General features: G+C 40.5%; 1 protein-coding gene across 1 annotated transcript in view; it reads right to left on the minus strand.

Annotated features, from left to right (window-relative positions):
* polrmt (polymerase (RNA) mitochondrial (DNA directed)) overlaps positions 1-13159 on the minus strand; it is a 59010-nt gene that overhangs the window by 12376 nt on the left and 33475 nt on the right. Inside the window, exons 16-18 of the mRNA XM_022191706.2 lie at positions 5911-5963; positions 1128-1226; positions 640-712 (exon numbers count right to left, since the gene is read on the minus strand). Of these exons, the coding sequence (XP_022047398.2) occupies positions 640-712; positions 1128-1226; positions 5911-5963 (225 nt within the window). The remainder of the gene's footprint in view (positions 1-639; positions 713-1127; positions 1227-5910; positions 5964-13159) is intronic.

Here is a 13159-nt window from a genome sequence, read left to right on the forward strand (position 1 = left end):
TGCGAGAGAATAAATGTGGTGAGAGGGAACTGCTTCATTGGTTGTAACTCCTCTTAGATAGGGTGAAGACATAAAACTGTGACTGTGCTCTGAAGCTACATCTACAGAAAATTGGGGCTTTATGGTAATTTGGTCCATTTTATTCTATGTTGTGTCTCAGTCTGGGCCTGACAAGCGAGTTTCACCCAGCCGGGGCAGGCAATCATTTATTCAGCACAACGGGGTCTGTCGGGTGGTGCTACCTGCAGCCAGGAGCCTTTAAAGCACTAGAAGCAGTGACAATATAGAGTTTGCTGTCCCATCATCACCACGACGTTGCATTTATTGTAACAGACGCACTTGTAATAGATGCAGTACTACATAGTTTTGCCCCTGCATTTGCTGTAAAAGAACGACAACTAATTCACAGTACATTCAAAGTGTATCTGTTACAGCTAACACAGACACGTCAATATAAAGTTGACAGAGAGCCAGAAGAATTAAAACACCTGCACCACCTTTGGCTTCAATTAATAAGAGCAAATTGAGGACAACAACACCGGACTGACACGCAATCAGAAAGAATGGAAACAGCTGGGAATGGACGATAAGGATGAAGGACAATGAGGGAACCTGGACAGGTGAGAGTAATGCAAATACCTTGTTCATGGTGTCCACAGTGAGGGCGTGGGTCCAGAAACAGTCGTGAACTGAGACAAAAGTCAGACCAGCACTGAGAGGTGAAGACAGGACAGGGAACGAACGGGTGATGAGAGTTTAAATGCAGCGAGAGGAAAAAGAGAAAAGAGGGAATAGACAGCGTTATTAACAATAGGTAGGCATTGAAGGAAGGTCTACAGGACTGTATTACAAGGACTGTTATTGTCAAAACCACAGTGGACATTCATTCAAAGCCACTGTGAGTTCCATCATGAACTATCCCACTTGTCAAGAGGCCAATTCTGGTATATTATAAAACATATTACACAGTACTATGCCTATCTGAGGTGATAACCGCATCTAATAAGAGACGGTACTTTCTCAAATCCTTTTGGGGTCATGCATATATTTTGAAAGTTAATATCAGAAGCATTTTTTCTAGTATCTTAGAAAAAATGACTGTATAGCCAGTAGGAGATGAATGTTACCTATAGCAGTGGAGAGCAGTCAGCATCATATGTGTGGAGTCCAGAGAGTGGATGAAGTTTGGCGGGAAAGCATTCTTCTGTTTAACTGTGTCTGGACTCCTGAGAAGAGACAGAAAACAAACAAATATATATATATATATATATATAAAGCTTTGTATTCCCTGTAATGGTTCCTTTTCTTTGATGCTTTCTGATATAATGGGAAGGTTCAGCCAAAACCATCTCACAAGTCTGAAGCGGCCTCATTATGAACCATACTGATAATCCCCATGGAGACAGTTAGAAATCCTATATATTCATCTGTGTTTACGTTTATGCACAGCTTGAAAGACCATAGCATAAAAAACACTGTACTGTTCAGGCTGTTTTAAATGTAATTACATTTCAGCAAATGTGCAGATATAGCCCACGTGAGTAGTAGTTTATGGACATGATATAGACATACATAATGTATGCAAAAACAGAGGACAAGTAAAAAAACTGTACTGCAATTTGTACCGTTTTACTAGTCAGTGTCCACAGCAGGTGCCTACTCTTAAATTACCATAAAAAAATTCTCAAACACCAACTTTGAATCTGTGTTCATCTAATATGTTAGGCATGTAAATATCAGACTGTGTTGCTTTAAAGCTACAGTTCAACAATTCCATGCAGCAGATACAACACGAGGCAGGTGGGTGGTGCAGCACCGAGGACCTCTCTAAGGGTCTTCACTGCACAACTGCACCCTGACTGGGATTTGAACCACCGATCTCCCATGCCAAAGCATGTGGTTGTAACTGATGAATCAGTCAGCTGATAGTGGGCTATCACATATACAGTACATCAGTATTTGAAAATGTTTTTGCCAGCATGAATGTTGTTAAAAAAAAACACACAAAATAATGCAGAAAAAGATGCTCATTTAGAAACAATGTCATCATATACAGTCAAGCTCGAAATTCTTCATACCCCCAGCAAATTTTAACTTAAAGTTAAATTTTTTCAACCAGCAGGTTTTTTTGGATTGGAAATGACACAGGTGTTGCCCAAAAAACAATACGATGACGTACAAGAGGCATGATTGTGGAAAAAATCATTTCTCAGCTTTTATTTACATTTAGGGGTATGAATAATTTCAGGGTTGACTGTATTTTGTCCAACAAAGCAGTTCAGACACATAGTTTACAATACTGTCAACACTGTTTGTAGCACATGCAGCAGAGTATGCATCACAGCTGAGCAGACAGTCATGCCATATTTACACAATAAGTTTCTAAGTGAATGTGATTGCTGGGAAGAAAATTCACAAAATGGCCCCATCATTTTCCCATTTCAGTACATACAACATCACAAACGACACTAAAAATAACAGACAGGTGAAGTATATAGTAATGATCATCTCATTGCAATGCGATGCTCTGTTGGGAAACTTTGGGTCTTGTCATCTATGTGGATGTTACTGACATGTATCACCCACCTAAACCTAAACATTATTCCACACTAAGCACACACCGCTCATGAAAACAGCACTCCTCAATGCCAATCACCTCCCCCAGCTGGTCAGTACATCCTGCCACACTGTAAAACTGCATGAGGAACTGCTTGAGGAACATGAGAAAGAGCTTAGGGCGTTAAACGGTGCCTCTAAACTCCCCAGATACCAATCTGACTGAGCATTTGTGGGTTGCATCAGGGCAATCTTCTTCCACTGAAGCCCCAGCCCGCAAACCACAGGAACCAAAGGATCTGATGGCAACATCATGGTGCCAGACACTAAAGGGCTATTTTGGTGGCACAAGAGCAATATAAATATCAGGCAGGTGGTTATATAGTTGTTGTTCATCAGCGGATATGCATATATTGGAATCGGTCCCAAAAATCGCTTATTATTCAGGCTGTGGTTTGGTCATGTGTGTCCACGGTTAGCTTGTTCTGCAAAATCACAGTTGATTGGATGAATGTACTTGCATGAGCCCCAAGTTTCAGATGACTTTGACATGTCAAGGAATTATATATTATACTTTGGTTTTGTACCAATTAAACCAACCAGATTAAAATTTGACGGACCAGGCTAACCAGCAGTCTTTGTCAATAATTTCAGGTTAACTGAACAGAAATGAAAGTGCTCTTAATCTAAACATTTAACTGTTTTCAGAAAGAAAACAGCACCCAAAATGTCCAATTATTTCTTTACCAGGGGAGCACAGGACTAGAACTTGAGAAATTATTTTCCACATATCTCCGAGGGCCAGATGGTAATGAGAACAGACTTTACTCATGATAAAAGAAATGTTGTTATATTTGCAGGAAAAGCGCAGGTGAAATAATGGCAACATCATTAACATTATGGGCCATACCTGTGCTTTCCTAGTTTAGAACAATTCGAAATGTCTACTTTGAAAAACGCAGATCCGTTTGGATGGATTCATCAATATGTATTTTGTACTATGTGACCTCTGGGGTACACCTCGTATCTATGCTTTCAAAACAATAGTCAATATGAGGGTGTGCAAATATAGAAGTGACATAAAAGTAATAGCACAAGGTCACATAAATGCAATGCTGCTACTACTGATGATGGAACCGGCAGTGAGAAGAGCATCCTGCCAATCTGTGTCCCCCACGTTCCCATTAGCCTGAGCCTGTGCCATTCAAATCCTCTGGGCTGCCACAGACCAGAACGTTCTTCTAATGGGAATACAGAAAGAGCAGTGAGAGCCGGAGCCAAACCCAGAGCGAAAACACAAACATACAGGCACACACCATGCCTCACTGTCACTCTCATTTTCCTTCTGTCCGTTTTATTTTTGGCTAGGGCATGTCAGACTTTCATCACAGTGCTTTTTAGTTCTGCTGCTCTGGGCTCGAGCTGAGCAAAAAAAAAAAAAAAAGAAAAAAAAGCACGATTCCTGAAAATGCATTTGCAAAGCACACTCGGCTATAGAATATAGAATGAGAAGAGCAGCTTTTCTCTTTGTCCTGTTTCTTCGTCTCACACCTACACACAGACACACACACAAAGCAAACGTGTCACCTTCCATAAAGCTGACAGACTGGAAAGTTGTGCGGTCCATACTCTGAGGGTTACCAACCGCAGCTCTCTGCAGTCTAACTGTGCTCCCTATAGAGCAAATGAGCCGGCTGTGGGTTCACTTCATATCACTAGAGAGGCTAAAAGCTGGCGTGGGGCTTTAATCTATTTTCCACTGCAGTTTGGAGGCCTGGATAATCAGCGCTTCTCTAAAAGACTAGAGAGTAAAAAGCCAGAACTCTTGAAGGCTGCCATGGCTCCTGCCTCTATTTACAAATGTCAGTGCAGGATGAGGTTTTGTTTTTGGGATGCTTTAATTACAGCAAGTGCAATTGTGCTGTTTGTGTGGAAGTAAAGGCCATAGAAAATCATGGCGATTGTGTCAAGTTTGGCTCCGAATGTCAGCCTATGATGCTTTTGCTGACAGCAAATCTGAAGTTTCAGGCGTGACTCTCCCTCTCTCTCTCTCTCTCTCTCTCTCTCAGCTCCTGACTTCCTCCATCCCTCCCTCCGCTTTCGCTGCTGTTTCATATTCACACCCCTGGATCTGTGGTGTACTGTAGATGTCAGATTGAGGAGGACGGCTGTCAGTCTCTTGTCATCAGTGTCTCCAGCGCTCTCACTCTGTCACTCCATGGCTCGCCATCGCTGTCTCTCATTCTGTCCCTTTTTGTTACTCACCTCTGTCTTTCCGTCTTTTTTCGAGCTGCTCTATCTGCTGCTTTTTGCTGTATGCATCTAAAAAAAACTATTCATGTAACGATCATTCAATGTGACGTGTAGAGTTCATTCACATGTGAAGTCTCAACCTCATTTGGTCAACCTATCTGCATTTAGCTGCTCTGTCTGACAAGCACAACTACACTGGAGTAAAACAGACGCACATGTAGCGCTGTTAAGTCGGCAAAGGGTTTGAATTCTACATAATAAGCTACACAAGGATGTAATGATATATGCTGTATCGGGGAGCTGTTTCGCTGAACGACTGCTGTATACCTCTAATTTAACCCATTAAAGGAATTTTGTACTGCAGTTTTGACAAATTCTGTCATGCAGTCTTTAATGTTCTTATCTTGACTCACAGATTTTTTTGGTCTGTGAGTCTCTTTTTTCTTTGCATGATCCCATTTTCTTCTAGTTAATAAGAGATTATGGCAGTTATATGATTTTTATTATGTTACATGTACAAATGATGTTTCATGAAAAGTATTTTGAACTTATTTTTGAACTAATTTCTCAAAGTAAAGTTGCATTTACAAATGAAACCGAGAGTGTAAAACTATGCTTTCAAAGTCCTTTCCAAAAAACTTCTGATGGCATTTCCTGCTTTATGAAAAATGCAAAGCTACTTTAGAGATTGAGTAGGCAATTAGTCAAAATGTGCAGTGGAGACAGTGCTTTTGTGTGGCTTATGTTCCTCAAAGTCTAAGCTAATTGCCTCAAGAGAGCTCCACATTCTACATTCATTTACCTTTGAAAGCTAACTTGGCAAACAGTCTGAAGCGACACTTTGAAAACTTGTGACTATAAACCGACAAAAGTAAATGAAAACAAAAAAAGTTACCTTCAGTAAACACAATTTTCCTCCACTAGCTATTCTCTGTCCTTGTTCCAGGTCACTAATATCAGACTAACTGCTGACATTTCAGCTGAAAATGTCAATAAGCACCACGAGAGAAGAACGTGGCAACACAACATCTGCTGTGTCTCAGTGTTAGTGTGAGAGCGGAGAAACAGACAGAAACAGATGGCAGCTGCAGGAATACTTACTGTTTGGTGTCGTGGTTGATCTGGAGGGTTATGTGCTGAATGGTGCTCTTCAGCTGAAGGGGACAAACAAAGAAAAAGCGACGGTTATTAACTTAAACTCCATCAGGTCCTCCATAAAGTCCAACTACAACTGTCTGCTGCTCTACATACAGAGATAAAAAGTGTTTGATAATGTCACTGTCATTACCCCCTGCTAACTAACTTAACTACAGGATGATTATGATCAAGGTCGAAACAGTTGCAAAAGTTATAAACATTGCATGAACTTATGTGCAAGACATACAGATATCCTGCAATTCAGAAATGAAAAAGAAGAGTTTCATTTCGTATAAGTAGAATTTATCTTTAACAAAGTTTACAAAGAGAAAACTCCATCATTGATTAGTTGCACTAAAGTCACAAGTATCTAAATCCCAAGGTAATGGCTTCAATTGACTTCTTCAATCTACCATAAAATTATCTTTCATGCTGATCTCATCCTGCACAAATGTAAACAAAACCTCAATCGATAAAGCCGTGATAGTTTTTTGTTTTTAAAGAAATCCCAATATATGCTTTCGCTCTGCTTAACTGAACCTGAACTGTCCTTAGTTTATGGTTTAATCATTGATAATACTCCAGTGCAGATGCATACAGGAACAGCTGCAGACACCCTGTTAAAATTACTCCACTTTCTAGTCCACCTGCAAGACTCTGTTGCACACATGTGCAGTAGATCAGCATCTCTGTGTGCTGCCTCTGTAACATAGTTGGTTGGGGATACAAATTTTAGGCTGCACGAGGACACCTATGGAGGAATCTGTGGGAAGATGATGAAATTTACATGGTGCATGCACATTACTGCCCTTATAGCTCAGTCCACATGGAGACAAACTTTCTGCTGCATATGGAGAGGTCCATGTAGACACTCATGGACTTGGGGAGGTGATGAAAACTGTGTCACGTTGTTCCCTTCTGGCCTGATAACAACAACTTCGTGTCAATCCACAGCTGTTCGTGTGCACAAGGTAGTGTAATAAAGACTTGAAATTGATCCCACTATTCCCTCAATTGGTTTTAAGTTGCACGAACAAGCAAAGATACTATTTCAGCTACTTCACATTCTCTTCTCTATCTCACACGCATTGGACACTGACACACTTCTACAGGCCTATTTACACACACCTATACATTCAAACCCCAGATAGCAAACTATGGGTGAATCAATGTTGAATCTATGTTGAGACCTAACGTCGAAATTATACAGAAAGCGCAAGGTTGATAAAATGTTGAGTCAACGTTTGCTTTTCAACCATAAATCACACTTTACCCAGATAGCAAAAGATGTTAAATCAATGTTGAATTAGGGTTAAGAAGGTTGAATTTTGGTTACGGTTGAAGACTGATGGTTGGATCAACGTTGATTCAACAACATTTTGTCAACATTGAAGTTTGTGTTTAAAAGATACCATTGAATCTACGTTGTATTTTGGTTTAATTAAAATGTTTGACAGGTCAATGTTTAATTAATGTTGAATCTATGTTTGCAAACATGTAATCTATGTAAGCAAACGTTGACTCAACATTTTATCAACCTTGCGCTTTCTGTATAATTTCGACGTTAGGTCTCAACATAGATTCAACATTGATTCACCCATAGTTTGCTATCTGGGACATTAACAGGGAAAGTAGCATGAGCTTCCTCACTGACAAGAAAGAGTCACAGAGGCACCAAAGATCAAATCTAATCAACTCAGGAACAGGTAATCTCCAAATAGGGGCATTCCAAATAAAAAAACTCAAGCTGTTGATGAAGTAGTAGTATTACAGCTTCTGAAATTTAGGTGTCAATCAGTCATAATGACTCATGATTCTATTAGACATAATTAATTGAGGAAACACTTAAAAGGAGAGAGCTGGCAATGAGAACACTTGAACGCAAATTACCATCTACTAATGTCACAATCTCTGCTATTTTTCAAAGAGCAACTCCAGCATTTTTAAAGATACATTTTTTTAAGTGTTGTGAGCAGCATTGGAATATGTAAAAAAAAAAAAAAAAAAAAAAAAAGTTGATTAAGCCCTTTTGTTGCACTAAACGATGCCACACGAAGCAACGTCAAACAGAGCTGCAGACAATAGATCTAAAAATCTGAGTGTGTTTGAAAGCATTGAGCTCAATAAACCTCTGTTGCTCACTTTTCATTTCATTCTCACAGGTCTAATTGCATTGTGGGTAATGTAGGCTTCGGAATGCATGGAAGAAAACAAGGTCTACCAGTTCCGCTGCATCTATTTTTATACTTTTTTTATAACAACCATTGTACATCCGTCAATGCTACAGCAGCGCAATGCCACAGTATATGTAGCGGCTTGTACAGAATCATTATCCACTTAACCTTCACCACAAGTGGAAAAGGAAGGATGAATCGTATATATTAAGCCCATTTTCAGTATATGCACACTAAGCAGGCATCAGGCAAACACATCCTTTAGGGCTCTGCTGTCATTCCATCATTTTTTCTTTGCACACTCTTGAAGGCCAACACCCAAGCCTTTACTGACAGTTGTTCCTAATAGAGAGAATACTTAGTACTCTAATCTCCTCAGCCTGGAGGGTCCATCCAGGCGGCTGTGCCAAGCATGTGTGGCAGGGCAGTGTTTCCCTGACCTCTGGAACCATGCCTGGGTGGGAATGACGGGCTACTATCAAGAAAGAGATACGAGTGGCAGCCTCGTCCTCATCGTTGTGAGCACGTTCCATTATTGTGTTTACCTTCCACTGAGCCAACACAAATGTATCTGAGCGTCTTCTATGCATGTTAGTCTGTGTGAACACATTTTCTTTCCTCGTCCATGTAATGCTCCTTTCCATTTAGGTCTTTGACACTAAAATGTATGCCTGTAAACACTTGTGAATAATGACAATGGTTTTGTTGTCATTAGACGTCATTACCATGGTTGAGAATAAGATTAACCTACAATTATGTGAATGAATAGAAAATGTATTTGCATTTGTTTATTTGTTCCCAGTAATTAATGGAATCACACGAGGAGTAATTTGCATCCATTTGCTTGGTTTTTAGGTCATCTGCATGGAATTGCAACCACACGCAGGCAAATAATAATGATAAATCCATACTGAGCAGCATGGAGGCTCAGCGGTGATCTTTTCATAGTGGGGTTTACACGTCCCATGTTTGCATGGGGTACGATGGGCTGAAGCAAAATAGATGGATCAACTCCTGTTAGCTGCTGGCGGGTTTTGTGCTACAACAGACTGACAGCAAAATCTGACAGATTTTCCAAATTTGTTTCCGGATGGGGGTCTTTGAATTCAACAGCTTTATCCTCCAGAATACAAATAACTCTTCCGAACAGGAGCGCATGCGATCACAGCATGACCATTGCTATTCTGACGCCCTTACGAGCCTTAAAAAACCATGAGTTTGGTGATGATGTGCAACTCTTTCATTTGATCCTGCTTGCTCCTCTGTATTCTGGATGAATGCTGAGGATAGAAAGGACCTCTGAAGTGATTCTGCAACTCTAACTCTTCTCCCATTCAGCTTCATCCTGAGTCTATAATGACCTTCAGGAAAGCAAGAATTCAACATTTCATACTGGAAGCCCTCTTGGGTGCTGTAAAGGTTTAGTCAGAGTGAAACATCTTGGGGCCCCTGACAGGAAGGTGTTTTTACTCATTTAAAGGGCAAAATGTATCCTTGAGCAGAATTAGACTGTGGCTTCTCAATGATCCTGGCTATTGATTTTAGTAATGTCAGCATCGACTAAAAAGCTAGAAACTGGGGCATATTGACATCAGGCAAGATTTTTGGAAATTGGTCCACTGACATATTGACAGAGTGACTGAACCTTTGCTTGAGATATTACATCCAGACAAGCCATAATTGAATGCGAGGCTTACAGCTGTGAATGATCAGCATGGGTGTCACAATATCTCTTCTATTATTCAGATTCTAAAGAGCAAGGAAAGGATGTTTCTTTACGGGATCTTAGCACTTTAATCAGCCACTGCTGTTTTTGAGACCTTTTTTAAATTCAGTAATACAATGAGTCTAGAAAAATCAATGAGCTAAGACAAATTTTGTGGGAATTCTTCCAGTAGTTTAATAAAAACAAAAACAGCAATTTTGTGCTAGCTCACCAAAATCTTTCAAATATATTGTTTGGAAGCTACGAAAGTCTGTCTAACAGATGTTGAGATATTTCAGAAGAGAAAAAGAGAAAGTTGCCATGAGTGGAAAATGAAAAAGAATTCGTCATGTTGGTACCAATAAAATTTGGAAAACAGCATCAATTTACACAGTCATTCCTTCTATGTTTATTTCAGTCTGGACCAACAAACTAACCGACAAACATTTTTATCCTATGAACTTTAAGACTAGTCCAGAAATCTAGTTTACCCAAGATAGATATTGTTACACAGTAGGTTTTTGCTAACTTATCTTCTACATCATCTACTTCTCAGGGTGACTGATGAAGACAACAGATGGTTTGCTAACAATAAGGTTGCACAAATATATTCAGCACCTTCCTATAATTAATATTTCTGTATTACAACTCTTTAATTATGAGCGGTTGGAATAAAAATAAGCATGAATATAAAAGGATTTAAGTGACAGGTGTTCACATGGAAGGACTAAATCTAGCTTCAGGGGGTCAATCAAGCTACTCGGCTGGGTGGTTTCACTCGATTGCTTTAAGGTCGCCGCGTGATGAATGTCAGAATCACACAATTATCAATGAAGGGTTTCAGAAGAGAAACATAGTGTGGTAAAACCCCATTACTTTCTGCCACGGCTACCATGTCATCCATCACGACTCTAGGAGGACTTGTGAGGAGGATCTGTCCTTCCCATCTTAACATCCACTCTCCTAACAGACATGTCTGAAGGAGGGGAAGGGAGAAAATGTGGTAAGGGGGTGAAAGAAAATGGAGGCTACTTCTAATGTGAGTTATGGACTGCCATGCTGTAAATGAGGTCACTACTGCACACTATAACCCTGTTCGTTTTAATGTATAAGTGTGTGATGTACGTGCAAGACCTGAGAGAAACCCTGGGGCTGTGATGAATGAGACCTTGGTGAGTCCTGCTGTGTGTCTGTGGGGAATAGGCTCCTGTAGTCTAAATCACCTCAGAGTTGCAGTGCAGATGGTCACGGATGTAACAGCCATCAGTAACCACATCTAAGCCAAGAAGGGAATCCCTATTCATCACATGATGGTTAATAACACAGGCCTCATCTCCTGGAGTGGACTCAGTTCTGCATTACACCAAACGCTCCGCCTTTCTCTGCCGTTCTGGGTCACCTGGACCTCTTCCCTTTCCCCATTCACCTGCTGAAGAGGGATGAAGACACCTGCAGGCTCACAGCCACACAAAGCCCTGAGTGTTGCCACACTTCCACTGACCTTTTCCAGACCTTCTTTCTTCCAAAACTTTCTTTCCCTGCCTCTCAGGGGGTGTCCTTGAAACTCAAACTGCATTTATTATTTCACCACAAAATGCCACAAGATTCTGCAAGATCACCGAAACATCATGCCACCCCTGGGAACGGCTCTCCTCTGTTCCGAAGCAAAAGCAGGCGTGGGGGGGCATCACATCGACATTTAGAGATATGTAGTTCTCTAGAATTTGAATGAAAAGCCAACTCATTCTGACTGCACGGGCCTCACGACTTTCACGAACTCTCCTGTAACGCTGCTTCAATACAAAAGAGGAGTAAGTGGGGCAGACCGAGAACCTCATCTGTTCATCAAATACAGCACCACAGGAGGAAAAAATAGAAGCAGAAATCTGACATGAGTGAGTGGTTCATTAGTCATATGGATAGATGGATAAAAATGGCAACAAAGACATACTGAACGGCCTTAAAGAGAGTCAAAGATCACAAGGGGTTTCCAACAACAGCTGGAAAAAGAAAGAAAAAGAAAGATCTGTAAGACCACCACAACATAAAAAAGTGACAACGCAAGTTTCTGTAAAAATTCCTCACAGCTTCATTCAGAGGCACCCACCATACAGATGGAGAGAGTGATAGTGTACACGCGATATTTTTGCCATACACACGAAACTGAACAGTATATCAAGTGACATAGATTGCACAATAATGCACATATCTGCGAAAGACACAATCAACACTAATAGCAAGCTTAGTAGGCTGTCCAAATAACAAATAGCCTACTTTATTTATGACTTCCCAAACACTGGAAATTCTGTCCATGTGTGATGACAATATAACAACCACTTTACAAACTGTAAAATAAATACAGAGCTGTGATGGAGCACAGAATTCAACCTGAGGACGGCTGCTATGTATCAAATGATTAACTGTAGCAGAAAAAATGTGATACTTTATAATTTCATTTGCAGTAAATAATGATGTTACTGCTGCTGTTCCAGCTGTTTCAGTTTGCAATTGATGTGATGTAGAAAAAAGTGAAAGAGAAAAGTGATTTTTGGATGCAAGCTGTGTCTTTTGTGCTCTCTGTGCTGTTGTCTGACCAATGTTGGTGTTAGGATTCTTTCTGAAATCACTTCACACAACTAAAAGTATGCCTCTTGTGCGTGTCTATCCGGTAATGCCAAGGCAAGCATTTCAGGAAAAGTCAGAAGGCCCAACCTAGCAAGACTGCTGTCACGAGGTTAATGGAAAAGTTACCGGGGTACTCATTCAGACATGAAGCCAAAAACTTCAGTCGCCGTCAGAATAATGGAGAGGAAAAAATGTCTCAAAGGGATTTAATAGAGACAAGATAACCACACAGAGATGCTAAATGAATAGCAATGTCTTTTTCTAATGTAAGGAGTGCGGACCCTTCCACAAGTCTGTGCCCAGGAGGCCAACTGTCTCATAATCTGCCCATGATTGGCAAGAGGGTTTGTTAAAACTTTTATTTAAAGGTATTAACTCTCGGGGGCTTGTAACACATTAGATTTAATTATTTAATAACAGTGCACTATTTTTGTATCGCTTTAGGCTACAAGCATCCACTGTACTTGCCTGTATTGTACTGTACTTAGCAGAAATTATTCACAGTGCCCAGCTGTTCCAGGGAATCACCAATTACCCCCAAAACCCAAAGAAACCTGATTCTTTCCACGTAGAGGACATTAGGATCACAAGCTTTTAGTCACGCTATAAACTCCCAAATCCAGTCAAATCCAGCCAATCCAGCTGATGATGCCCTTGTGTCACGAAACACCAAGAGTGAGATTTCAGTGTAGCCCTGTCTGTAAGAGGG

The sequence above is a fragment of the Acanthochromis polyacanthus genome, chromosome 4 (genome assembly GCF_021347895.1).
Source record: "Acanthochromis polyacanthus isolate Apoly-LR-REF ecotype Palm Island chromosome 4, KAUST_Apoly_ChrSc, whole genome shotgun sequence".
Lineage (NCBI taxonomy): Eukaryota > Metazoa > Chordata > Actinopteri > Pomacentridae > Acanthochromis > Acanthochromis polyacanthus.